We start from the raw sequence: 25,559 nt of genomic DNA, 5'->3' as shown, positions 1-25,559 counted from the left end.
GAGAGCTAGGAGGCTAGCAAGTTACAGACAACACGAATATTTTACCAATTGCAAGCACACAAATACATTTACCGGCACGCTCAGTATTCATTTTTTTAAATTTTATAATAATGCCATCCACTCGTTTACATTCAAGGATAACGTGGAGGACAACTCGCACGCACTTCTCGGTAGAAGTCAATGTGCCAGCTACGTCGTGGTGGCCGCCATCACGCAGCCTGCCTGACAGGATCACAGGAAGTGACGTTTCCAGGAACCGCCAATCAGGTCGCATCAGGCTCAACAACAGTAAAATGGAGTGGTCGCTCTTCCTACATGTGCAAAATTCCAATACAAGTCAAGACTCTGTACTGTAGAACAAAAATGATTTGTTTGGATGTCTTGATAAAGCTCTAAGAAGAATATTTTTTTCTCTATTAAAAAAACAAAAGGAGGAGTGACACATTTTTTTCACATTTTAAAACAGTTACTAAATGTCTTAATATCACGTTTGTGGCTTGCTTTCATCAAAATACCCCCAAGTAGTTATGTTAGAAAACTGGCCATCATTTTCTTTCCATTTAGCTGTGCCGGCTTTCTGGCACTTGGATTTAGCAGAGGTCCACCAAAACTGCGTTTTCTCATTGTTTCGCGCAAGGTAGTCCTTGTTCTTTTCCGAAAACATTGTCGGGATATACCCTACCTTTACCACCTAATTTTTGAAATTTTTGATTCAGATATGATTTTCTGTGGTTTTGACATGAAAATATTCCTTGATTTCAGCATCCAAAATCACACATTAATAGGATTCGGAAACGATTGAAAACTGTATGGACGTGATATCATAACTATTCATGTTTTCTGTGAAGTTTGAAGTTTGAAGGTTTTGCTCGCACATTTCCAATGTATTTACATTGATTTCTGGGCAAGTACTTTTGGGTTTATTTGCGACATAATAAGTGTTATAAAATCCTTAATCCTTATCTGATTCATACAAACTAGGGTTCATTTAATTTGTGTTTAAAATCTCTATTCAATATCCTCTTTTTTGACATACGGGTGGTTTGAAATTTTTTGTGACATACCTACTCCAGGCGGCACGGTGACTTGTTAGCCCATTTGCCTCACAGTTCTAAGGGCCCGGGTTCAAATCCGGCCTTCCCTGTGTGGAATTTGCATGTTCTCCCTGTGCCTGTGTGGGTTTTCTCCGGGTACTCTGGTTTCCTCCCACATCCCAAAAACATGCATGGTAGGTTAATTGAAGACTCTAAATTACCCAGAGGTGTGAATGTGTGTGCAAATGTTTTTTGTCTATATGTGCCTTGCGAATGGTTGGCGATCAGTTCAGGGTGTACCCTGCCTCTCGCCCAGAGTTAGCTGGGATAGGCTCCAGCATTTCCGCGACCCCAGTGAGAAGAAGCGGTACGGAAAATGAATGGATACCTAGCCCAAGGATCAAGAATTATAGATACTGTATATTTGTACAGCATATTTCTTGCCATGGTGAAATTGGTTCGTTTTAATGGTTACTCTGTTTCTTGCCAAATACAATTCTCTGACCGCACTCCCACCCCACCAACAACTTCACAAAGTCGTCAAGTTTCAAATTTCTTACCGTAATTGAAGCCACCAATTGCTAATTTAAACATACCCCCAACACACACACACACACGGTGTGTGCACTTGTGGGACCATATTATCTCAGTTGTTTATTGTTACTTCCCCTCTCTATTTTTTTTCACTTGAGTTTTACAGGTTACAGATTAACTAATAGTGAAATGTCTTTTAATGTTTTATCTTGGTCTCATTTTTCAATATCACAAAAACCTGACGTGTCACCTCCTTTGTTAAAAGTTGTATTATTTACTGTGTTGATTGTGTTAAAAAAAATACATATATACATACTACTGTTCCTAATTGTATGAATAATTTTGGCAATACTCTTTTTTGGCTTGAGCACCTGCACCCAAGAATGTCTGTGCACGTGCCTGATACTGCACATAATCAACTCCTCATGTTTCAAAAAGAAACTACTCGCTGACTTCTTTGGCTTTCTTTCCAAATTCTTATGTTTTTACGAGCCATAATATGTCTGTCTTTCCTTGTTAATTGCTGCCTTTTCTCTTTAATTTGCCTGTGGTGAAATCTATAACACAGCATGCTCCAACATTGCTTTTATGCTTGTAGGCAGCTTGTAAACCATGAAGTAAAAATGTTGGGAAACTTGTTTGCATCCTTTTTGGGGGCTTTCATTGATATAAAAAACAACTCGTTAATCACTTGGAAGCTCTTACAGTATATACAGTTGATATAAGACATCTGCTGTACACGCAGTTAAAATGCCAGGTTTTTGTGAATAGAAAAAAACAACAACAAAAATTCACCATTAATTTATATAACCTGTGCAATTCAATTGAAGAATTTACCTTTTCAAGAAGGGGAGGAAAAATAAACAACTGAGATAATGTGGGTGCACAAGTGTCCACGCACGCTTATAACTGGGGATGAGGCTGTGTTCTGAATTAACTAATTACATTGTAATTCATGTTAAATGGGGTCAGCACACACCTGCCACCATTTAAAGTGCCTCTGTTTAACCCCAAATAAATTTCAGTCATTCTAGTAGGCTTTTACTGACATTTTTTTCTTTCCAGTAGAACCCTGAAGATGTTGTGCTAACACTGACTGTTATTTAGAAGTGTTCATAATTCCCTCCACCTTGACTAAGGTCCCAGTTCCAGCTGAATAAAACCAGTCCCAAAGCATGATGCTGCCACCACCATGCGTCACTGTAGGTATGATGTTCTTTTGCTGATGAGCGGTGTTGTGTTTGCGCCAACCATACTTTTTGGAAAGATGGCCAAAATGTTCTACCTAGGTTTTATTTAAAATTTTGAAAAAACACACTTGAAATGTGCCAAATATATGTCGGCTGAAACCAAGGTTTAACTTTTTGGTCATAATTCCAACAGGTATGTTTGGATCAAAAACACAACACTGCTCATCACAGCTTTGGGGTTACTTTTCTACAGCATTAGTGAAGGTGAGAGAATTATGAACATTTACAAATACCAGTCAGTGTTAGCACAAAAACTTCAGTCTTCTGCTAGAAAGCAAAAAATCTTGTGAAAAGCCTACTCGAATATCTTAACTGTATTTGGTGTTAATCAGAGGCACTTTAAACAGTTGTGTGCTGAATCCCATTTAACTTAAGTTTCAATGTGATTGGTAAATTCCGTACAGTCACATCCCCAGTTGTGAAGGTGTGCCCATTTGTTCAATTACATTATCTCAGTAGTTGATTTTTACTTCCCTCTCAAAAAAACTTTTTCTCAATTGTGTGTGTACAGGTTGTAGGTCACATTCATGGTCGAAAACATTTTGAAAGGATTTCTTGGTCTCATTTTTTCATATCACAAAAATGAGGCATTTGAATACGGGTGTGTAGACTTTTTATATCCACTAGAGTGCCTTACATGGTTAAAGCTGTATACATGTGTACAAATCTGTTTTAAAAGGTTACATTCCATAAGTAATGTAGACACTGTTGTTTGCTGAATGTTTTGGTGTCAGTGCACTGTAATTGAAAGAGTAGCAAGCACAAAAGGTGGGAGTCGATGGATGAAGATAAAGCATAAAAAAGCAAATGTTGCTCCAGGGCCTCCTGAATCGTTAGTTAATCCTCTATGCAAAGCTTGATTACCAACCTGGCCAAGAAAGGAAAACTGCCCCAGATACCAGAGCCCCGAGTCGGCATATTTTGCAGTCATCAAATTAATACATATCTTCCCACAAGAGCACAATATCACCATCAGTGATAACAATTGAGCAATAATGTCCTGCATTGTCTGCTGGGGGATTGGGGAGGCTTTCGGCTCTGATTACTTACTTTTATGATTATAAACAATAATTGTATCGCATTACTCAGAATGAGATGGGCCTTATTGATCCCCGAAGCCAAATTGGTGCATGCTGTAGCACTAGTTAAACTGATGATTTGGGTTTTGCTTAACCGTTGGGCCTCTTCAATTTAAAATTTGACCACAATATTAATGAAAATATGACTCCAAATGGCACAAAAGTCGGAACGGTCGTCACGCGTGTGACCTTGGCATACTGTACCTCACTACACCTCAGTTCAGTGAGTAAAGGGAAAGGTTTGACTTTTTACTGCGACACAAACTCGGACCAGCCTCAACATTACACATTAAAGTTTAGACTGAGCGTCTCATTATTTAGAATATTAACAGTGGTTAACTTATTCTACATGTGTGCAGCAGTCAAGAATGTTAAAAATGTTACTTTCAAATGCGTCTGTACAGTAAATAAAGGTTTTATGACATCAACAGACCTTGGAACAGATTATCTATTTAGGACATCTTGACTGTAAAACGTGCTAACCACAAGACTGTGTTTATCTGTATATTTTATTTCTAAAATTTATTAGTCACATTCAAGACTTAGTTCCTGGAGATACCCCACACATGCACAGGGAGAACATGCAAATTTCACACAGGAAGGCCTGAGCCAAGATTCAAACCCATAACCTCAGAACTGTGAGGGAGTTTACCAATAGCTTTATTACTAAAATTAATGATTCAACATATTGAGGTGGGAAAAAATATGGAATCATCAACTGCTCTCCCATTAATGTCAACATTTCCACAATAAAATCACTCTAGTAGTCAAACTTTGTGTCACATCGTCGCCGTTTTAATCTAACACAGGGGTCAGCAAAATATAAGGGAGCGTCAATTAATAGCGTATTTTCGCTATTCGCAGTTGGGATTGGTCCCCATCCCATCCCTCGCAAATAGTAGGGTTCACCGTAATGTAAACCAAGGGGCTATATTTTGAAAAATGCAGTTTGTTACCGTACAGGTGTGAAGAATACAATTTATGTGCAGTAAATGCAGATACGTATGCGTATATGGTTTGCCCCTTTTAATCTCTTTTAACTTAAATTTTCTACCTGTCAATGGTACTTCAGATGGAAATTAGCTATGAAGTCGTAATCTGGTATAAAGCATGTCTGCTCTCGATTTAGTTTTGTTTGTACCTGGTCCCCGATAAATAAATGAATAAGCTAAACTAATTGTCACACTTCACATCTATCTAATTTCTATACCGCTTTCTATACTGTGTACACTCTGGATTGGATGCCAGCCAAACACAGGACACATATAGACAAACAAGCATTCAGAAAAATTTAGAGTCCTCAGTTAACCTAACATGCAGGTTTTGGAATGTGTGAGGAAACTGGAGTACCTGGAGAAAACCAACGCAAGCACAGGGAGAACGTGCAAACTCCACACAGGAAGGCCACAGCCCGGATACGACCCCATGACTTCTGAACTGTGAGGCAGTCGTGCTGACCGGTCGACCACCGAGCTGCCCACATTAAGAGTAGAATTATATTGTCTCTGTCACAGAAACAATGAAAATCAGTAATTCACATTAACAGGTATTAATAGGGTATATGCCTCCACATTCAACAAAACCGGTTGAAGAGCTTTGGAGATGCAACGCTCTAACCAGTCGCCCACCGTGCCGCCCAACAATATACAGTATATGTATAAATAAATGATCCACATGCACTTAGCTTTTGAAGACACCAGTCATAAAGAAAACTAAATTTTAGCAAGCTCAGGTCCAAACCATCATGTCATCAGCCCCTAGTTATGCTCATTATTGCAACATACACAGCACGTCGGAGTCCGCTAACCTGTTTTCCGGGTAGGTCATGTGGTTGTTCCGCATAAAGTCGATTATAATCATAAGAAGATAAAAAAATATTAGTGAAATAAAAAAAAATATATGCATATATTTTATATGTATTTCATTACATATGTGGTTAATTAATATAAAGAAATAAATTATAAGTAAGTCAAAGAGAAATGATTGTTTTATTTTGCTAAATAATTTAATTAAATAAATGATAAATTATATAATTTTAAAATGAGAATGAATTTTTAAAGATCTTAAAATATTAAAATAAAGATCTTACATACACATTTTCACTTCTTTTTTTATGACCGGGCCCATCTGCCTAAAAATCAAACGATGCGCTTGAGCTCAGTGGCTTGCCCACCCCTGATCTAACGTTTTAATAACAAACCCCCCGCCCTGTCGTCTCTTATTAAGGGCTTATGTAAGAGTTTCCTCAACCCCCCGCACACACACATACAAGGTAGTGGCGCGTTCATGGCCCGTGGGGCACAACGCGACTCATTCTGACTGGCGGGAAACGACGCAACTTTTCAGGCCAGAAAAAAAAAAGAGGACAGAGCAACCAGAGCGCCCCCTTACGGCGGACTTAAAACTGCCGACTGAATGATTATGAAAACACTCCCGCCAATGTACCGAAGCTCGCACCGTTGGAACAGTGTTTTTTTCTAACCTTTTTACTCGTCAAACCACGTCACGCCATTCACGCGCGAGGGAGCAGTGAGTCGCCACACGGGTGGGCGGCGGAGGTGGAGGTACTGTTGGCTACGACGGAGGCAGCAACATCTTAACCTTCCGAAACGCAGTTTGTTCCAGGACGCGCTCGCTGCTGCTGCTTTTTCGGGGTTGTTAGGTAAGTAGCCTACGTAGTTTTTATTCCACATTGTCACGGCTACGCTGCGTGGGCCTGTTAGCGCCACGCAGCGTAGCCGTGTGCGTGCGTCCGTGCGTGTGCGTGCGTATGTCTGTGTGTGTTGTTGTTTTTATTGTTGTTGTTGTTGTTGCTGTGTTGCAGTCAGGCGTGATGTGTTGTGATTTTCGTGCGTGGACGCTCTGCGGTGACAACTGACAGGATAGTGCTGCAACACACCCGCTGGCCACACTGGAGGTAGCGCCAGTGGAAATGTCAGCGAGCCTACGCAGCTGCCATCTGGGTACACAATGTACGCCTGACACACTCACAAGGATACACTATTGTGTGTGTAACACTCAGACAACAAGTGGAGGATGGTACCTTCATTGATACAGTGGCTCAGCTATGTGGTTCCCAAACTGAGGCACGGGAACAAAAACAGGCTCCACATCAGTTTTTAGTAAGGAGCATCAATACCAAAACCAGTATTATACTGTATGTCTGTACTGGACTCATACTCGGAAAAAAATGCTTTGATACTACGACACTGATACCACTTTACCAACCTGACATACAGTATACCGTACAGCGGTGCCTTCATGCGGTACGAGTGACCCGACTTAGGAGTTTTTTTTCGGGATGCGAGCCGTTGTCTGACCGAATTTTTGCTCTGACTTGTGAGCACAAACATGAGATGGTTTTCTCCGGGTACTCCGGTTTCCTCCCACATCCCAAAAGCAGGCGTTGATTGAAGACTCTAAATTTCCCGTAGGTGTGAATGTGAGTGCGAATGGTTGTTTGTTTATATGTGCCCTGCGATTGGCTGGCGACCCGTTCAGGGTGTACCCCGCCTTTCGGCCGAAGATAGCCGGGATGTGCTCCAGAATGCCCACGACCCTAGTGAGGATAAGCGGTACAGAAAATGGATGGATGGACTTTATTATACTGCCCCCGGTGGCCAAGTCGCACACATCAGAAGGAGTCGCAATGACGAAAGGCCTCTTCATACTCCCGCGCTCGCGCGGGCGACAGCACCCGCATTGCATCACGTGACTGACGCATTGGGCTGCGCTGCCCCTATGCACACAGCATACATTTTTACCGCGCGCAGAATGCCGCGGAGATGATCTCTCATAATTGGTCCGTTTTGGTCACATGCTGTGATGACGTACTCAGCTACTCCGCCGCATACACCACCTATGCCGCCACCTTCTTGATCGATTTTGCAATATAATTAAAAGCATCATCTGGTCATCTCGGTCCGTTTGTTCCAGCAGGCACTGTTCCACGGTCGACTGAGACGCCGCATACCTGGAATGCCTTGTGTTACAGGCTACATTTCCAAGTGAAACGTGTGGCAAGAGTGTTAGGAAAACATGCAGTTGAATGTTAAAATGTCAGTAATGACAAGTTATTATTCTAACAAGTGTTATATTTATAGTGAAACGGGTAAAAAAAAAAAAAAAAAAAGCGAGTGTTTTGGAAATATTTTGGACAAAAACTAATTATTTGCATCACAATTGTAAGAAATAATCGCATTATCAAATATCAGTACTTGGTTTGCAAATGTCTTATTTTGATTAAAAGACAGAAAATCAGTCTGCTTTCAAGCAGGACTACAGAAATCAGACAATGTTCTCTCATGAGAGGCTGAAATCAGTGGATGTGGACAATTTTAAGTAAAACAATGACACCCAAATGATAAATTAATGATCAAAATATCCATCCATCCATTTTCTGAGCCGCTTCTCCTCATTAGGGTCGCGGGCGTGCCGGAGCCTATCAGTTGTCGATTAATTTGATGACCGATTTGTTTTTGATTAATTGATTAATTGTTTCACTTCTAATATGCTGCACTCACTTTAGCAGAAAACAGATACATAGCGGATTTTTATCCACATTTAGGAGAGGCCTGATTCCGGTCTAAAGATCATCGATTCCACATGTTTTTTTTTCTACTCATGCTGCTATGACGTATATCCCAATTGTGCTACTTGAGAGCAAAAAATCAGAATGGTGTCCATGCAGTGGAAATCCCGCCTTAGTTACATGTGGGAAGATAATAATAAAAGAGCTCTATGGGGGGGTTACATGAATGTAGATTTATGGTACCATTGACCTTCTGGCTCTGAGAAAAGTACATTTAAGTCCAATAATTAACCGCATGAGGTACATTAATGAAGCTGCTGTGGCTCGTCACTGTGTTGGTACCTTAAAGGTTCCACTTTTGTACATTTAACACATGACTTTTGCAATTATGGAAACATAATTGCACCTTTTGGAAAGTGCAGTTACCATCTGAAGTATAGGAGGGGCTTAGTTTTTACGACAGAGTTCCATCGTTATGGCGGGGCTGTAATCCGAATTTGTATGGAAGTCGGAATTACAGTGAACATTTGTATGAAAAACACCTTTAGGCCATAAATATAACACAACCATATGAAAAATGGTGGTAACCGAGCGTGCCTTCTGCTTCATCCATCCATCCATCCATTTTCTGTACCGCTTATTCTCACTAGTGTCACGGGCGTGCTGGGGCCTATTCCAGTTATCTTCGGGTGAGAGGCGGGGTACACCCTGAACTGGTCGCCAGCCAATCGCAGGGCACATATAAACAAACAACCATTCGCACTCACATTCACACCTACGGAAAATTTAGAGTCTTCAATTAAGCTACCACGCATGTTTCTGGGATGTGGGAGTAAATCGGAGTACCCGGAGAAAACCCACGCAGGCACGGGGAGAACATGCAAATTCCACACAGACGGGGTCGGGATTTGAACCCCAATCCTCAGAACTGTGAGGCAGATGTGCTAACCAGTCGTCCACCGTGCCGTCTTCTTCTGCTTCATTATGACGTATTCTTCCGTCACTGCACAAACTAGTTCATGATTTGCCGTTTGTAACTTCAGAATGTCGTATGTCTGTACAGTCGTAAGCTGAGGAAGTCCTGTACATTAATGTTTTATTTTAGGGGTCAAATGAATTGTTATTGGGGTGGTACCCTCAAAGGTCCTGCTTTTGTAACCCCTGAAACTTTAGCCTGGAAGTGGTTACCTTGGGCTATAATAAACCAAATGGGGGTCACTGGGGTTGGACCCTCAAAGTTTTGAATGGGCAATTGTCTACATTTCCTTTATCGACTATGAAGAAAATTTAAAAAATGATTGTTATTTAAGAATGTATTTTAATGGGATCGGACTATCTCCCTGAATGTTCTGAAATGGAATAATGTAGCTAGTTGAAATGAACAGCCAGCCAAGTTGTGCACTCAATTTTTTCAATTCCTTCAAGACATTAATAATGAACAATAAATTCTACGCAATCGACCAAATTCTTAGTGATGAACCAATCAATTATTATGCCCATATTGTTATTATAACTTCCCTAACTTGGAAACTAGCCTTTGGCCGGTTACATTTTAGTCCAATATTTAGCACTATATGAGACATTATTGTAGATAGTGTCAAATCTCTGGCCTGTGGAATAATTTGTTGAATAGCGTGAAATTAGCCAGCGCAGCGTGACGACAGGCTGCAAATAATTTGTCAACCAAAGTGTCATTAATTGCACTAGCATGGAAAATCAGGGTGCCAGATTCACCGCCACCAAAAGTAGCAATAATTTACATGCGCATGACTACAAATGATACCACTTCAACTTCCACGTCTGTACAAAATAACACATTAAGAGACATGTAACACGGTCAAACATGATAATTGCGACTATAGCAAAGCATGCTGGGAAACACCTCCTCCAATTCCCCAACACACCACAAAATATTTTTAACGGCGCAATGTTACGCGCTGATGACACACAAACTCCAAATGCCATAATGCTATGCTGCAACACTTGCCTTACTGAACGATAGTCTACTCGTTTACTCATTCCGGAGCTCTGGCTGCATGTGGCTCGAAAGTGTGTATCTTTGGTAGCACATATGTGTGTGAGCAGTTGTTTCTTTGTGATAAAAATGAACAAAACATCACACAAGAGTCGCCTCACTGATGAACACCTGCAGTGCACCCTGACAATCTCTACAACACAGACATCTACCCCAAACATAGGGATGGGTGAAATAATAGATTAATCGATGGTTTCTGTTAATTGCAAAATTGGACTTAAATGTTTAAAAACAAGCTGCTCTTAAAGATTAAATGCAAATATATGTAACTTGAAAGTTAAATACAACTGAACTTTACTTAGGCTGTGATTCTTTCACATACCACAAGAGGGACGCTGCATACCTGTAGTGGAAAAAGAGGTTCAGAACATTAATTTTTAATAGAACCTGTTTAATAGAAATAAGTTATCCATCCATCCATTTTCTGAACCGCTGATCCTCACGTGGGTCGTGGGCGTGCTGGAGCCTATCCCAGCTGACTCTGGGCGAGAGGCGGGGTACACCCTGACCAATGTAATTTAATTTGATGTTTATTCTAGCTCGCTAGAAATGCTGTGTGCATGTGGGATGTCAGATTTATGTGATGATACTTGTAGGTCACAATCATATCAAAGCTTTTAATTGGCCCAAAGCTAGGGTAGAGAAATATAATTGGTTTAAATTATGTTTGTTTTACGGTACTGGCCCCCAAGCCCTATCTGTAGGTATGCACTTTTTTTAAATGGTACGACAATAATTTTTTTGCGCATTATAAGCCACGGCTCGCGGAACCCCAGGGGGCAGAGGACCACAGTTTGAGAACCACTGTTTTAAAGTATCACTTTTGTTCCATTGACCCATTTACAAATTGGAATACCGAGGAATAACAAAATTGGGCAAATGCGGTATGGAAATGCACTCTTGTTGTTGCCCTTTTTCTGTTTGTCGTAATCAACTTGCATGCATCGGTGAGGCACCAGGGGCGCCTGAGGCTTTTTTAACACTGCATCCTGACATCCAGCTGAGCTCCCGCCCCGGTGCTGTTGTCAGGCAGATGCTCGCAGTTATTGATGATGATAACGCCGCTGCCACCATTGGATGCCGGAAAGACGGCGGGGGCCATTATCATGATTTAATCGTCGCCTCAGCGCTGCCGAGGAGCCCAACCTCATTCTGTGTGTCAGGTCCACCCATCATCCTGTCACGGGAAATAGCTGCCGGTCCAATGTTGGGATAATTTAGGGTTATGTTTGGGCGGAAGAGTCCGGAGAGTATAAAAGACTGTTAATACACACGCAGAATGGACTTCTCCTAAATTGGGGGACCTGCCATGCTTACCTATAAGTGCATAAGATACTATGCGGTATATGCTAGTTACAAATTCACCTACAGTGAACCCCTGTTTATTGCGGAGGATATGTTCCAGACCCACCCACACTAGGTGAATACCCGTGAGATATTTTATACTATCTAGTTTTAACCCTCCCACGTGCTTTAAACAAATTTAAATAAATTAAAACACACAAACCCTATTAAAACACACTTTTTAAACACATTGTACAAATATTTCAACACCGAAAACAAATTCCAAGTTTAAAATTTATAGAAGATACTGTACGTATTGTAGTGATCTATGTATATGTGCGTACCTTTAAGAGGCGGGGCCTGGTTGATAGGCCTGTGATGTCAGTGAGTCTGCGTGGTAAGTGTCTGGGTGTGAGCTGTGACACTGTATTCGTCGCTAAAAAACTCACCTGTTCACACCCCTTGGCGTATTTTAGGTTTTTTCTGTAATGCCGTAAGATCCCATAAGATGACACCAAAGCCCGGGCTAATAGAATAGTAGTAATTGGTGTCAAGACAGTATGTTGAAGTGATGTATCTCAACTGTTGTAAGCTCTTCATATGTTGGGGAGGAGTTAAGTTTAGCTTGAGTTGCTAGCAAAGGTGGGGAGTTGGTCTGCTGAGTGGCTATTAAAAACCCGAGCTAACATACGACAGAGGTCTTGTTATTGCTTCACAATTTCTATTTTTATTGGCTGCGAAACATCCATACTGCCAGTACATTTTTATCTAAATCAAATCTGTAAGCCATTTTGTCATATCAGTTTGAAATGGTTGCTTGTTAGTTTGTGGTATATTTATAATTTAAACTAGTTATATAGGCAATTCTAAACATTTTACATACACAGGGTCATGCCATTACTTGCGTTTTTCGCTATTCGCTGCAGGTCTCTGTCCCTATTCCCTGTGAATACTGTAGCTCCTTATGAAATATATGAGAAGGTCATTGATGAAGATCTTTAACAGCGTACTTTATTCTAATTTCATTGCAGGGTTTGGCGGTGGAAATACTTTCCAAAGGTCTTGCGTAATGTCTCTTACTGGAACTAATGTTGATTTGAGCTTCCCTCGTCTGATTCGAGCAAATGGTTTTTGTGGATGTGTGCGTGTGTGTGGGTGGGTGAGTGGTTAGGGGGCTATCTAAATGAAAACATTATCGAGAATCCTCCTGAGGCGCTTGAGTGGATGTCATAAGAGGCTCAAGAATGCTTTGCAAGGTGTGTTTTTTATTGTGAAATGAATGCCTGCCTTGATGCGAGTGCGAACGTTTTGAAGGACGGTCGAAGGGTGCATCCATTTGCCGTGCTGGGGTCCTAATTTGGGCTGAACCAAGAGTGAGTTTGTTTTGGTGGGGAGAATGTTGTTTTAGGGCGTTACTAGCTGTAATGTCACATTAGACATCCATTTACAATGGGGTCAATGAAAAGCTTACTTCACTCAGAGGAAGCAATGGGAGGAGAAGGAATTTGTGCTCCTTTCCAAAAATAAGTTTCCCCCCTTTTCCCGACGCGGTGTTACCATGACTGAAAGGGAAAGGGAGGGGGAATAGTTGACTACTGTGAATGGAGGGGTTTAGGTGAAAAGGAGGAAAAGAATGAACTGCAGGAGGAAATATAGTTTTGATTAACAGGAATATAATGTTTGAGTTGACCATTAAGCTGTGTGGTCTACTTAGGGAGGGAGCGAGGGAGGGAGGCAGGGAGGGAGGGAGGGACAGAGAGAGAGAAAGAGAGAGAGAGAGAGAGGAGCGGGCTAATAGAGAATGCATGCGAAAGCTTACTGCCAAAAATGAGACGGGGAGTTTTTCAGGGAGAAAAGAAAGTACAGCCCAGCGCCGGGAAGGGAAGAAGGAGTAGCTGAGAACAGAAGGCACAAAGATGGCGGCGAGAGGGGGAGTGCAGTGTGGATCTAGGGGTTGAATCAGCAAGTTGTCTGATATTGAGGGGCTTAAAAGTGAAAGTTTTTCGCTGCCTTAAGTTTTCCGTAGTTTTTTTTTTTTTTTTTTTAATAAAGTGACTACATCTTGCTTCCAGTCAGTTGAGTGCAGGCATTCTGGGAATTGGGCCGTGTTGATTAGCCCCTCGGGTCTTCTGTGTGATGAGATCATCTCTGTTGGACTCACACTGTAGCGCCTCTCTGCAGCTGCCCGCTTGGAAGGGGACTTTCCTCTCCGTTCCGTTGCCGCTGCTGTTGCTGCTGCTGCTCAGCATCTGTGCTCACTGAAGTGACTAATCACTGGATTCTATTTTCCTCTCTTGCTGTCTTAACAGGCATTTTGTCAGCTCAAGCCCAAAGGACAAGATCCGTCTTTGTTGGATGAACAAGCTCAACGGAGTGTTTTTTCTTCAAACCATCACCTCCAACTCTTTCACTGGTATATTGGGAACTATTCAGCCATCTTCTCCTCCCCCCTGACTTCTCTGATGGACCAGAGAATGAAGGGGGGCACCCCTCTAATGACAGACTCCACTCTGGATGCCTCCCCAGCACCTGAGGATTTTGAGCAGGACCAAGAGAAAAGAAAGCATCTCGAGACGGAGGATTCGGACGTGGGGAAGAAGGAAGACAGACGAGGGAAGAAGAGGGAAGGGGACAAGGGGGCGGTGCTGGAGTTGCTCATTGAGGGGCGCTGTGGGGGTACTGGGCAGCAACAGCTTCAGATATGTAGCAGGGAGACCAGCTGCCCTGACGGGAATGTGCGACTCCGCATCGGAGTGCAAGCCAAGCGCACCAAGAAGCCGCCCAAGATTTTGGAAAGCTACGTTTGCAAACCCACCATCAGAACCTATCAGAGGCAGCAGGGCCGAGGGGGGGCGCTGCCAACCAGAACTGCCACCAACCCTGACGACGGGACCAGAGAGAACCGCTCAGGCTCGAATGGCGTCCAAACCACATGCAAACAAACGGCATCTGCCACTTTGCCGTCATTATCAACACCACCATCATCATCAGTGGCGCAATCTTCAACACCAGAAAATGCTATCGTTTCCACAATAGCCTCAGCCATCGCCAACCCAGGGACCAAGTCTGCCAAACAGGTGAGTTAAACCTGTTTTAATGCCGTAAACAAACTGCAAACAAAATCTTTGCTATTTACAATATACTGACCATAGGTGCAAACTGTTGCTTATTAATACATCCAGCATTCTTGGGACACGTTCATTCATGTGTCTCATCAGTACTGAAACAGGGCTGTTAAAACCGCGCCATAAGAGCAGGGACAATAAAACTGTTGTCTCCGTAACTCACTATTAAAGCTCAGTAAAGCTGATGGGAGCCACAGAGACTGGTGATAATTCTCTTTCGGTTCGTCTCTACGAGTGATGCTTGCTTGTTCACAAGGGCACGCACATACAACTCTGTCAGCTGCTGGCGTTAAAACTAGTATTGTGTCGGAATGCTGGGAAACTAGCGTCAAAATAGCTGCCTCCTGTTGTCACAGCAAGTATAAAGTCGCAGGGGCATTTCTCAACTGATTTAAAAGCAAATAACAAAATGTGCAGTTTGTTTGGATGAGTTACATAATTTTGTTATACCATAGGATTAGGGATGGATGAATCGATAATGCATCTTTTTAATTCTGTCAATCGATTGTTGATTAATCACATTTAGCCTTTTTTTTTGCATCAAAATGGAGTGCACTACTCAGCTGCTCAAGCTCGCTTTTTTGTGGTCTAAAGAAGAACATGACATCAACAAAGGCCTATATTCTCGCTAATGATACACTACGGCGCATTCCATAGTGCCTATAAATTTGGGTTGAGTCACTGCCGTAAGAACGGAACTCGTGCTGAAAACCGAAGCCTCCTTGTATGTTATAGTTCAGCTCATTGAGAGCATTCATCTTTTCTGAGGGAATTTCAGTTTGGCCTAGTCAGGGTAAGTGCTACAGAAAATAGATGGAAGGTAAGTAAACAGTGAAGTATAGCTGCAGGTAGATCCAAAACTATACCTATATATTATTAATGACACATATGTATAGTAGCTGTGCTTAGTTTTTTTTTGTTGCTAACCACCAGGAGTCCTCACATCACTTAGCAATGTGGTGCGTCATCATAAGGTCAAATGAGCGATTGTCTCAATCCTTATAAGCAAGCAGCACATTTAACTAAACGGGGCCTATAAATAGGACAGCGGCACAGCAACCACTTGGCCAATACAGGCATTGGTCCATCAGTCCTTCTGACGATGGCCCGAGGGAAAGCTTATTGCTTTAACTGCACAAACGCCACTCAAGCTGCCACCTACCAAAATTACAGGACAAGTACAAAATGTCAGGCCTCCTCATCTGTATTAGTGGCAATTTATAGCGACCAATAGCGCAGCTTTCGCTTGCTGCCCGACACTGTATATTGGTCCAACTCTTCTATTTTTACATCCCCTCATTTCTCTACCTGCTCTCATTTATCTTTCACTCCCATTCTGTCCCCCGTAGCACCCTCTTCCTGTCTCATGCGTTGTGTCTCTCCTTTCTGTGTCACCCCCCTCCATTCCCGTTTCCGTCACCTCACTCCCTGTGCCCTCCTTTCTCTGCCTGATTGAGTCACTTTGTCCTCAGTCTGGACTTTAATGGGTGGACAAAAACAAAAGCATTTCTGTTATTGTCTTTCCCCACCACTGTTGTCAGTTAAACTGTTGTCAACAGCAGACGTATTGGATGTGCCGATCATTGCAGTGCATGATAGAGATGCGTATTTACACTTCCCAGGTTCCTCTCAAACTGGATGGTAACGCAGAGGTGACGTCCGCTGGTTCATCGGAGAGAGGGAAGAAAGAGAAGACTCTAGGTGTCCATGAGCAGCCGCTCCCTGCAGTTCTGAAACCGTGCTCACCCACCGCCCATCAGGAAGCATCAGCTACCCCCTTGAGGCTGTGCACCGAAACGCTGCCTGAAAGGGAAATCAACAAGAAACACAATGGTGTGGTGCAGACCAAGAAACAGAAGGGACTTTCGAACGGGAAATGCTCTGAAGACAAACTTGGAGATACACAATCAATCAAAACTGCAAAACACAGCAGCTCTGTTCCTTCTGTGGACGCCATACCTCCAAGTTCTTCTAAAACAGAGCTTTGCGTGGCGCAAAAGAGTAACTCCTCCTCTGTTACCGCTAAATCAAAATCCTCCCCTACTCTGGATATGTCTCCTGCACAAGTTCAGGAAGCTTCATTGAAGCGCTTAAATGACAAAAAGAGAGATAAAGAGCGGAAGGTAAAGAAGGAGAAACGAAAAGAGAGAAAGGCAAAGGGAGAGGGACTGGAAACAGAGAGAGTAAAGAGTGATAAGAAAAAAGAAGAATTCATAAAGAAGAAAAAAGACAAAGGAAAGGATGGCAAATTGCGACAGGGTAAAGACCATAAAAGTAGTGATGAACTGAAGACTGGAAAAAAGACTGAGAAAAACAAGATCAACACAGAGAAACACAGAAAAGAAGACACTAACTTGGGCGGCATGAGTAAATTAGATAAACCATATAAAGTAGCAGACCAAGGGAGATCTGAAGAGGGGAGCATGAGAGATCATATCAAACAAGCTGAGCTCCAAGCAACGTCTGCTGACAGCATTAAGTCAAAAGAGAATGAAATTGTCAGGTATTCAACAGTGCTGCCAAAACATCCAGCGTCATATTCTACCCTGCCCCCTCTTTCTCCACCATCCTCCAACCAAGAGCAGGACAGCAGGCCGCTTAAGAAACGTAAAGCTCGAAGGCCCAGCTGGACAAAGCTGGTGCACCGGACTCAGAGGATGGAAAATCAGGAAGCAGATTCTCAACAGAGTTTCTCTCAAAAGTTGTCTATTCACTCACCTCCCTCTTGCTCCCCGTCCTCCTCCACAACAAAACCATCATCTCCGAAACCGAACCCCACCATATCAGATCTGAAACCGTCTGCTTCCACAAGCCCTTCCACTCCAGGCCGAAAAAGGGGCCGTCCCAAATCACATACCATAATCTTTAATGAACCTCTTCTGAGACTTTCCCCCGAGGAGGTTGCCTTTCTGGAGTGTGACGACGTTCAGAAAAGCCCTGTGCTGGACTCGAGCCCGAAGAAGCGCGGCCGTCCTCGCAAACAACCACTGAATCAAACAGACATCACAGATAAGAACAGAAATCCTCCTCCTCCTCCTGAAAAGGGAAACAGGCAGCTAAAAATCAGGAGGCTGATTAATGAGATGAAGAAAAGGAAGAAGAAGAGACTTCACAAGGTAATGACGTCTGGCAATGTAGGAAAGGAGAGCAAGCGGGTTAAAGGTGTCAAGAGTTCTCAGAGAACATACAAGTCCATTGAACCGCCGACTGTGCCCACGCTTTCTGACTTGTCGTCCTCCTTTGGGACAAAGCTGGGCCCTCAGATCAATGTGAGCAAGAGAGGAACCATTTACATGGGCAAGAGGAGAGGGCGCAAGCCCAAATCCCAAACAGCTCGTCTGAATTCCCACAGCTACACTCAGGCGTCTTTGTTTGGCCAGCCCACTGAAACATCTCTCTTCATGTCCAACCAGCTCCAGCCTCCTGCAGCCCACCCATTTCCCTCCCCGTCCCTTACACACTCCAGTGGGGCCCAGAGCCCTTACAGTGAAGGAAGTGTTACAGAGCCAACATCGACTTTGCTTTTTCCTCCCCCGTTCTCCCTCCCGTCCCCGTCGTCCTCCTGCACTTCACCCCGTCCCCCGTCCTGCTCCTCCCTCTCCCCCTTTGTGAAGAAAAGTTGTCCATGCCAGGGCAGGCACCACTTTCCCTTTCACCAGTCATCATGTAAGCTCTCCTCTCCCAATGGTCCACTCCATCCCACGCCCGGCTCACCTGGCCACCTGAAAGACGCCACCCCCTCACCTAGGAGTGAATCGCACAGTGAAGAGACGTTGCCCAGTGATAGCGGGATTGGAACCGATAACAACAGTGTCTGCGAGCGAGTGGAAATGAGGGGTGCTAGAGGCATGCTCAGGTTGGGTCAAGGGTCTGGAGGGATTCTTGGGGGTCCAAAACTCTCCTCTCTTGCGGACCCTCTTCTCACCAGACACAAGAATCCGATTGGCAACTCAACTTCCGTAGAGCGGCACCGACATCGGCACAGGCGGCGGGATTACAACTGCCCCTCTTCCTGTAGTTGCCTGTGTCCCTGCCCTGGACACAACAAGTGCACTCATTCAGATTACTTCCCTTGCATTGGTCACAACATACTGAAGAGACAGAAAAACAAACATAAAAAGAAACACCAGCAACTGCTAATGCAGGATCCAGAGTTTCTGTCTGAACTGGAAGAGCTCATCGGTCAATTCAGTGAAGTTCACATCGGTCGGCGAGGCTGGGCCAGGTCGGAGCCGGGCCAGGCTTATGACGGGGGCAGGCGCCACCACTCCTCGCATTCTCACCGCTCCAATATCTTCAAAATCAATCTGAATGGCTTCTATTCACCTCACCCTCCGTCTTACGCTGCTAATTCCTCCTTCTCCCCACAGCCTCTCTACCCCTGCCAGACGTTGCATTGTAACAGAAAGCCGGAACGAAGGCAGTGTGGCTGTCCATCAAAGTTCCAGGAGACCATTGACAACATGGGCTTCTACAGCAGCTATCCACCAGCCACAACGCTTTACCACCACCTTCCCGGCTCATACCCACTTCCCTCTCCTCACCACTATGCCTCGCAACAGCCCCACCATACCCACATTCTTCTAAACCCCGCCAGGTTTCACAGGCGGCGGAGCAGGCTGCTGAGGGAGGGCGCTCTCGGAGGGGAGATTGAAGGGAATGGAGGAAGCCTCAACTTAGGGTACACGTCAAGCCTCTCGTGTGACTGTGGTCACAAACATAAACACAGACAAAGGCTCTGCCAACGCAACGTTGAAGATGAGGCAACGTTACATGAGCATGAGGAGCAGGAGGATGTGGTGGCGAGAGAGGCTTTCTCCACTTCAAAGTCAAGGTTCATTTTGGGGCAAGGTGGAGGGCGGAAGGGCACAAGAGGAATGGGGGGCGTGCTGTCCAGAGAGTCACCCTGGTTACGTGAGAATGCAAATAATTCGTTCTCTGCTGCCACATCATCATCTTTGGCAGAAAGATCAAAACATGCATCTCTCTTCTCTGTGGGGCTGGGCTCCTCTCACTTGTCTTCGTTCGGAGGGGGCTGGGGCGGCCTGGGCCAGAGTTGGACCAAACTTCAGGGTGCGGGGTTCCCAAACAACAGCTGGGGATCCTCTGCTGGACGCACAGGCCCGATGATTCCCTCTGACCCGGAGGATGACGACAGCGAAGACATTCACCTACCCCACCCAAGCAGGACGCCTCCGTCGCCGACGCACACCAACCTGTTCACGTCGGTTGGCGTGCCAACAGGGGGTCATGGCTTGAAGAGCGGGTTGGCCAGTCGGAATCCTGGAAGTGGAGAGAGGTCATGGAGGACGGACGAGCCAGCTTGGACAGAGAGGAGAGAAGCAGGTGAGATGCTGCTAAATTAATCAATAAAGAACAGTGACCTTGATCAGGAGGTTTCTATAAGAGATGATGGGCATTTGGCGTTGATTAGAAATTAACCTTCAATTACCCAACTCCTGAAATTATTATATCTTAAATTATAAATGTTCTTGACTCCTGTTTCCATGCTAGTGTCGTCGGAAATGATGCTGCCTGGAGGAGTTCGTATAATGTGGCTCCAACTTCAATCGAGCGCAATCAAGCACATTTTTTCTGATCAATTAATCGATTACAATGTTCATCTAGTTTCTATCAAAATTTTATCCAGATCCCTACATAATGATAAAAAAGAAATTACAACCTGATTTGATGACATTTAAAACATACAGTATACAAGTGTATTTTCCATGTTAGATTCAAATTGCGGTCAAATGGGTCAGAACTAGCTGAAATCTTGTTTGAGTGTACAGCTTTTGACCGTGCATTCACGTGGCAAACTTTGCTCAAAAAGCATAAACATTATACATTTTTAACTTAATTAATTTAACATAATTTAATATGGACATCCTTAGAGAAATAGTTCTACGTATGAATGAAAATATAAACATTGTCCGCAGGAAGTCACATAAAAATAAGCAACCCCCATGCCAATTAAAACATAACCTATCTGCGGGTGTTTGAATTAAGAGTGGGGCACCTTTTTCCATTCAGGCACCATTTAAGTTCTCCGAGGGCCATACTAAATTTATTAACAAATATGACATAACAATTAAATGTTTATTATACATAACATATACATTATACATGACTGTTTGTTGGTTAAATGTTTTGGGGCTTTTTTTCTCTCACATCATGTGTATGGCATGTATATCTAGTGTGTTGCATTCGTTGACCCTTACCATGGCTCCGCCCATACTATTACAAAAAGTAATTGCTAGGATCTAGGAAAATCTAGATCTAGGAAATTATCCGAATATCCCATGGGAATCATATGAGTGATAGATTAGGCCTTTGAGTTAGTTTATTTTTATTTGCTCTGTGATATACTGTAGATTTAGATTTTGTTCCTGCATAGTTTAACAAAAAAAAATGTGACGTTGCTTTTTTCCAGATTTTTTTTTAGGCACACATTAAAGCCTGGAGACCGATTGAGACGAGATCAGACTTGTCTTTTTATAGCCTCCTTCTGCTGAGCAGCGGATGTGTTTTACACACACATAACCACTCGGCAACCGCTTTCTATTGGAATTTTTTTTTTCAAAAAATATTATGGCATAAGAGCAGTGTCTTGATGAGATCCAGCCAGCAAATCTTCCTCGGGGCTGTCCCAAACCGCATGATGTTTGAGCCCAAGGCTACCCAGAGAGCACAGTCATTAGTTAACCACAATATTGGCTATTTAAGAACGGGCCGGCGGCCGACGGGGCGTATTTGACTTGGACAGATTCAATAAGAAAAAAGTAGTCGGCCTTGTCCGAGGCTGTGGAAAGATGGCAAGAAAGAGGAAAGAGGAGCTCTGCAATGATTGATGAAGGATTAGCAGGTCAGTGTGGGGTTGCTAAGACGGAACGTCTGAGTGGAACATGTTTAGGAGAGAACACGGACATCAAAACTAAATGCACGTGTATTTGGAGAGACAGCACGCACACGCGGTCTGTGCGTTCCTTTGGGAATATGTTCCAGATTAGACAACTGTGCAAACAATGTGTGCACATGTACGCAGTGACCTTTACAGTGGTGCCTTGAGATACAAGTTGAATTTGTTCTGTGACCACGCTCAACACACATGTATCTCAAATCAGCTTCCCCATTGAAATGAATGGCAATGCCATTAATCCATCGCAGCCTCCTCCCAAAAGACTGGAAACATTTTCCTCACTCTAAAATTTTGCACTTGATAAAAATATACTATAGTGACATAATTTAATAGAATGTTAATTGTTCTGCTCCTTATGGTCTGTGCGCCTTTGACACCTGGAAGTAGTATAATACAGGCATACGCACATACATGGAGTCGGTGGTCATAATTCAGTAGCCTGTAATAATATTAGTCGTTCTTCGCAGAGGATAAAGAATATATGCATGTCAGTATTGTCTGCAGAGCTGCCAAATGTTACTGAACGTCTGAATTTTGTTTCAGAAATCACAGAACGTTGACTCGTTACGGCCGTAACATTGATTGTTCCGGATATTGGGGGGGGGAAATACAGCGCCCACATTGAACAGCTGCTTGGTGCACGCTATTTTACTACAGCCCCTGGCTGCCAAGCCGCGGAGGCGAAAGTTCTTTGCGTCCAGTGTCAATGCATTCGAAGTCACTGAACATCGCCTCCATGGTAGCGAAAAAGCTACACTTCTTACCATGCTTCTTACAAAAGTGTCACGAAGGGACAAGTATATTATTATTATTAATAAAAATGTGTAATATAAGATAACCTTTTTTAGTCCCACAATGGGGAAATTTGCATCGTTTCACCAGCAACTGTGGAAATAGGAAATATAAATATGTAATATAAATAACATGCAAAAGAAAACATCATTACATTTATTATTTTTACATGTACTTATTGTATGCGTAGAAATAGATTGCACATTACAGAAAAGAGAAACCAAAACTATTACTACTACCCAATCCAATTCATTTGCAATATAGAGTTTCAGTTTTGACGTCTGAGATCTGATTAATCTACTTTAATAAACTTGCGTTTTTTTGTTTTGTTACGAGGGTTGAAAACAGAATTGGCAAAGGTGAATTAATCCATAGACAGATATATTTGATGATGGAACGTTTGTTTTTCACCACAAAGGCATCGGTGGATCTTTTTACTACTGCATGTACACATGAAGAAAATTAAAAGCGAGCTGGATTTGTGTTTGTGTGTGAGTGTGCGTGCGTATATAAATCACTTTCCCAGAAGTAACGGGGGCTGAGGAAGTGCTGTGACTCATTTAATCTGTGGCCCATCTGCATGAGTCAGCCTGAGTGGCCTTACCTTACACCTCCTGCTGGCCTCATCACTGATCCACGTCTCATTTCCTCCCTGCCACTGATTATGCCCCCCCCTCCTCTCCATTCTCCATTACACTGACTGCAGCTTTACAAGGTGACCCAAGAAGCCGCGGGCAGCTCAAAGGTGTGACAAAGACACACGCCGCTGATGGGAAAAACAAAAGACGACCCGGTCGACCCAGGAAACGCCCTCTGCCCTCCACTTTGCCTTCCTCTGTGTCGTCACCCGACCTTCTGCGAGGGCGCAGCAATAATAACGTAGGCTGGAGAGTGGGGTTGGACCAAGATGTGGCGGGTGTCGGCTCGGTGCCGCAGGCGACAGATTCGGAGCTGCAGGCCAAGAGGAAGCGAGGACGGAAGAGAAAACATGACGCCTCTCCCTGCCATCAGAGGTAAGCACTACCCACTCCCAAACACCTTTTCTCTCACAATTCAGCCTCTCATTGCTGTGTATGTAACATACTCCCATATTAACCGGCCACATTTCAGCACTGTGTGCTAAACCAGTGCCTCTTCTTTCTCTTTTTTCCTCCCTGTCGCTCTATCTCTCGCTTCATGCTTTCCCTTTAGTGTCGCCGAGGACGAGCTGTTGTCCTGCGACACGCCCGGCGAACGTTTCGGCCAATCGGCCGCCGAGCAGCCCGCATCCCAACCAGCCGATGTCCAAAGAGACAGGAGCGAAGACGGTCCTGCCAGGAAGACGTTTTTGAGGGCCGGTCTTTACTCTGATGATTACAAAACGATAGAGTAAGCCCACAGCTCATTTCTTTTATGACCTTTATACAGGGGAACTTGTATGATTCAACACAATTGGTTCTGTGATGCTTGTGCACATACTGTAAGAAATATCCATTCCAGGGTCTAACGCTCACCATAAGGAAACCTTTAGTTATACAGGCAAAGTTTAAGTAGCAATGTTAACTGTCATGCATGTGTAAAGTTAATCACTCTTAGATTCAGGCTGGATGGAGTCAGACTGCAGGCCCAAGTTACCAATTTCGATTTTAATGACAAATTTATTGTCTAAGAGTTTTTAGCTGATTTAGTTAGCTTTTGATGTGCTTAAACCAAATATCACATTGATGTTGCTCACTCAGGTCAACTTTTTGAACTATGGCCAAGGTATTTATTGATTGATTTATTTTTTACATGTACAGGTATTTTAGGTAGGTTCAATAAACAGAGGTTCATGCCCTGAATTTTGAACAATGACGGAACATTCAATTTACAGGTACTTACTTTTACCATCGTCTACTATTCAATTTACAGCAAGCAAAGTTTATAACATTTGATTAATAAACTGTCAACAACTTGGCATCAAAGCCTGACCTGAACAAGAGAAACTGATGTCATTCTCAAATTCAGCGATGCAAATTTTTCCTAAATCAGTTGAATAAACTTACAAAAGATTTTTTTGTAACCCAGTGCTATCGGTCCATTTACATGCATGATTGAATTAGGGCATCGATTCCCAACCACTGTGCTGTGAGAGACCATCAATTGTGCTGCGGGAAAGTATCCAATTTCATTTAAGTCAAACAAGTGTAAAAATAAGTTAACAACTGTAAAATGCAAAGATAACAAAACACTACCTTACCTTTAACAGGGAAAAAGAGCCAAAGAAACTTACAAGTTAATCTTTTGATACTCACTAAACCAGGGGTGTCAAACTCATTTTAGTTTGCAGACCACATTTACCTTAATTAGATGTTAAGCGGGCCGGACCACAATATTTGTGGCTTCAAAACCATAAATAACAGCACTTCAAAATGTTCCTCATTGTTTTGGTGCAAATAATTACAAGTGCTTTCGGAAAATATTCACATTTATTCATTATTATCTTGTTGCAAATTTTGTTGCAAATCAAATGAGCAGTTTGAAATTTTTAAACAAAGATTATTTCAACAGTATTATGAATCAATGAGCGTGCACCATTCAGTTATGCATCCTTTGTAAATGTATACATCAAAATTTAAGTTGTGGCAGTTCCGACAAACCAAACTCTTTTGAAGTGAAGCTTTTGACTGAAATTTTGTAATATTCAATGTCTTAAAACATTGCTACAGGAGGTATTTATTTTCACAGTGTGAACATGGCACACCATTTTATATTAGGGTGCTCCTGAAACTTTGCATTGTTTGGCCTTCACAAGTGCATCAATGTCATTTAAGTGTTGTCAGTGCACCCTCCAATGGACAAAATTAGCAACAAAAGTTACTTTTATTGAAAAATAGCTGTGACTGTGTTCTCCATCCCCACGGACCGGATTGGACCCCCTGATGTCCCGGTTCTGGCCCGCAGGCCGTATGTTTGACATCACTGCACTAAACCGAGTTCTTGTCGTTCGGTTTTCTG

At 43.1% G+C, this 25,559-nt stretch overlaps 2 protein-coding genes across 12 annotated transcripts in view; one reads left to right on the top strand and one right to left on the bottom strand.

Moving 5' to 3' along the window:
* dap3 (death associated protein 3) overlaps positions 1 to 5,328 on the bottom strand; it is a 17,043-nt gene extending 11,715 nt beyond the window's left edge. The window contains exon 1 of one of the 3 annotated variants that reach the window (XM_061776448.1): positions 5,248 to 5,328. The gene's annotated coding sequence lies outside the window, so the exon portion shown is untranslated. Of the gene's footprint in view, positions 312 to 5,247 lie in introns of those variants that run through there. The other 2 variants (XM_061776446.1, XM_061776447.1) reach the window with 2 other exon arrangements.
* Positions 5,329 to 6,261: 933 nt separating this feature from the next.
* Positions 6,262 to 25,559, top strand: part of LOC133479435 (histone-lysine N-methyltransferase ASH1L-like) — a 31,463-nt gene continuing 12,165 nt past the window's right edge. For 4 of the 9 annotated variants that reach the window (XR_009788944.1, XR_009788943.1, XR_009788942.1 and 1 more), the window contains exons 1-6: positions 6,272 to 6,559; positions 6,722 to 6,869; positions 14,057 to 14,824; positions 16,495 to 20,218; positions 23,290 to 23,596; positions 23,775 to 23,951. Coding sequence is in view for 5 of the 9 variants with exons in the window: in XM_061776439.1 (XP_061632423.1) it covers positions 14,210 to 14,824; positions 16,495 to 20,218; positions 23,290 to 23,596; positions 23,775 to 23,951 (4,823 nt within the window). In the remaining 4 variants the exon portion in view is untranslated. Of the gene's footprint in view, positions 6,560 to 6,721; positions 6,870 to 14,056; positions 14,825 to 16,494; positions 20,219 to 23,289; positions 23,597 to 23,693; positions 23,952 to 25,559 lie in introns of those variants that run through there. The other 5 variants (XR_009788941.1, XM_061776438.1, XM_061776440.1 and 2 more) reach the window with 4 other exon arrangements.

The sequence above is a fragment of the Phyllopteryx taeniolatus genome, chromosome 6 (assembly GCF_024500385.1).
Source record: "Phyllopteryx taeniolatus isolate TA_2022b chromosome 6, UOR_Ptae_1.2, whole genome shotgun sequence".
In the NCBI taxonomy this organism is placed as follows: Eukaryota; Metazoa; Chordata; class Actinopteri; order Syngnathiformes; family Syngnathidae; genus Phyllopteryx; species Phyllopteryx taeniolatus.
Note: the sequence above shows the minus strand (reverse complement) of the source record. Positions and strands in the feature narration are given on the sequence as shown.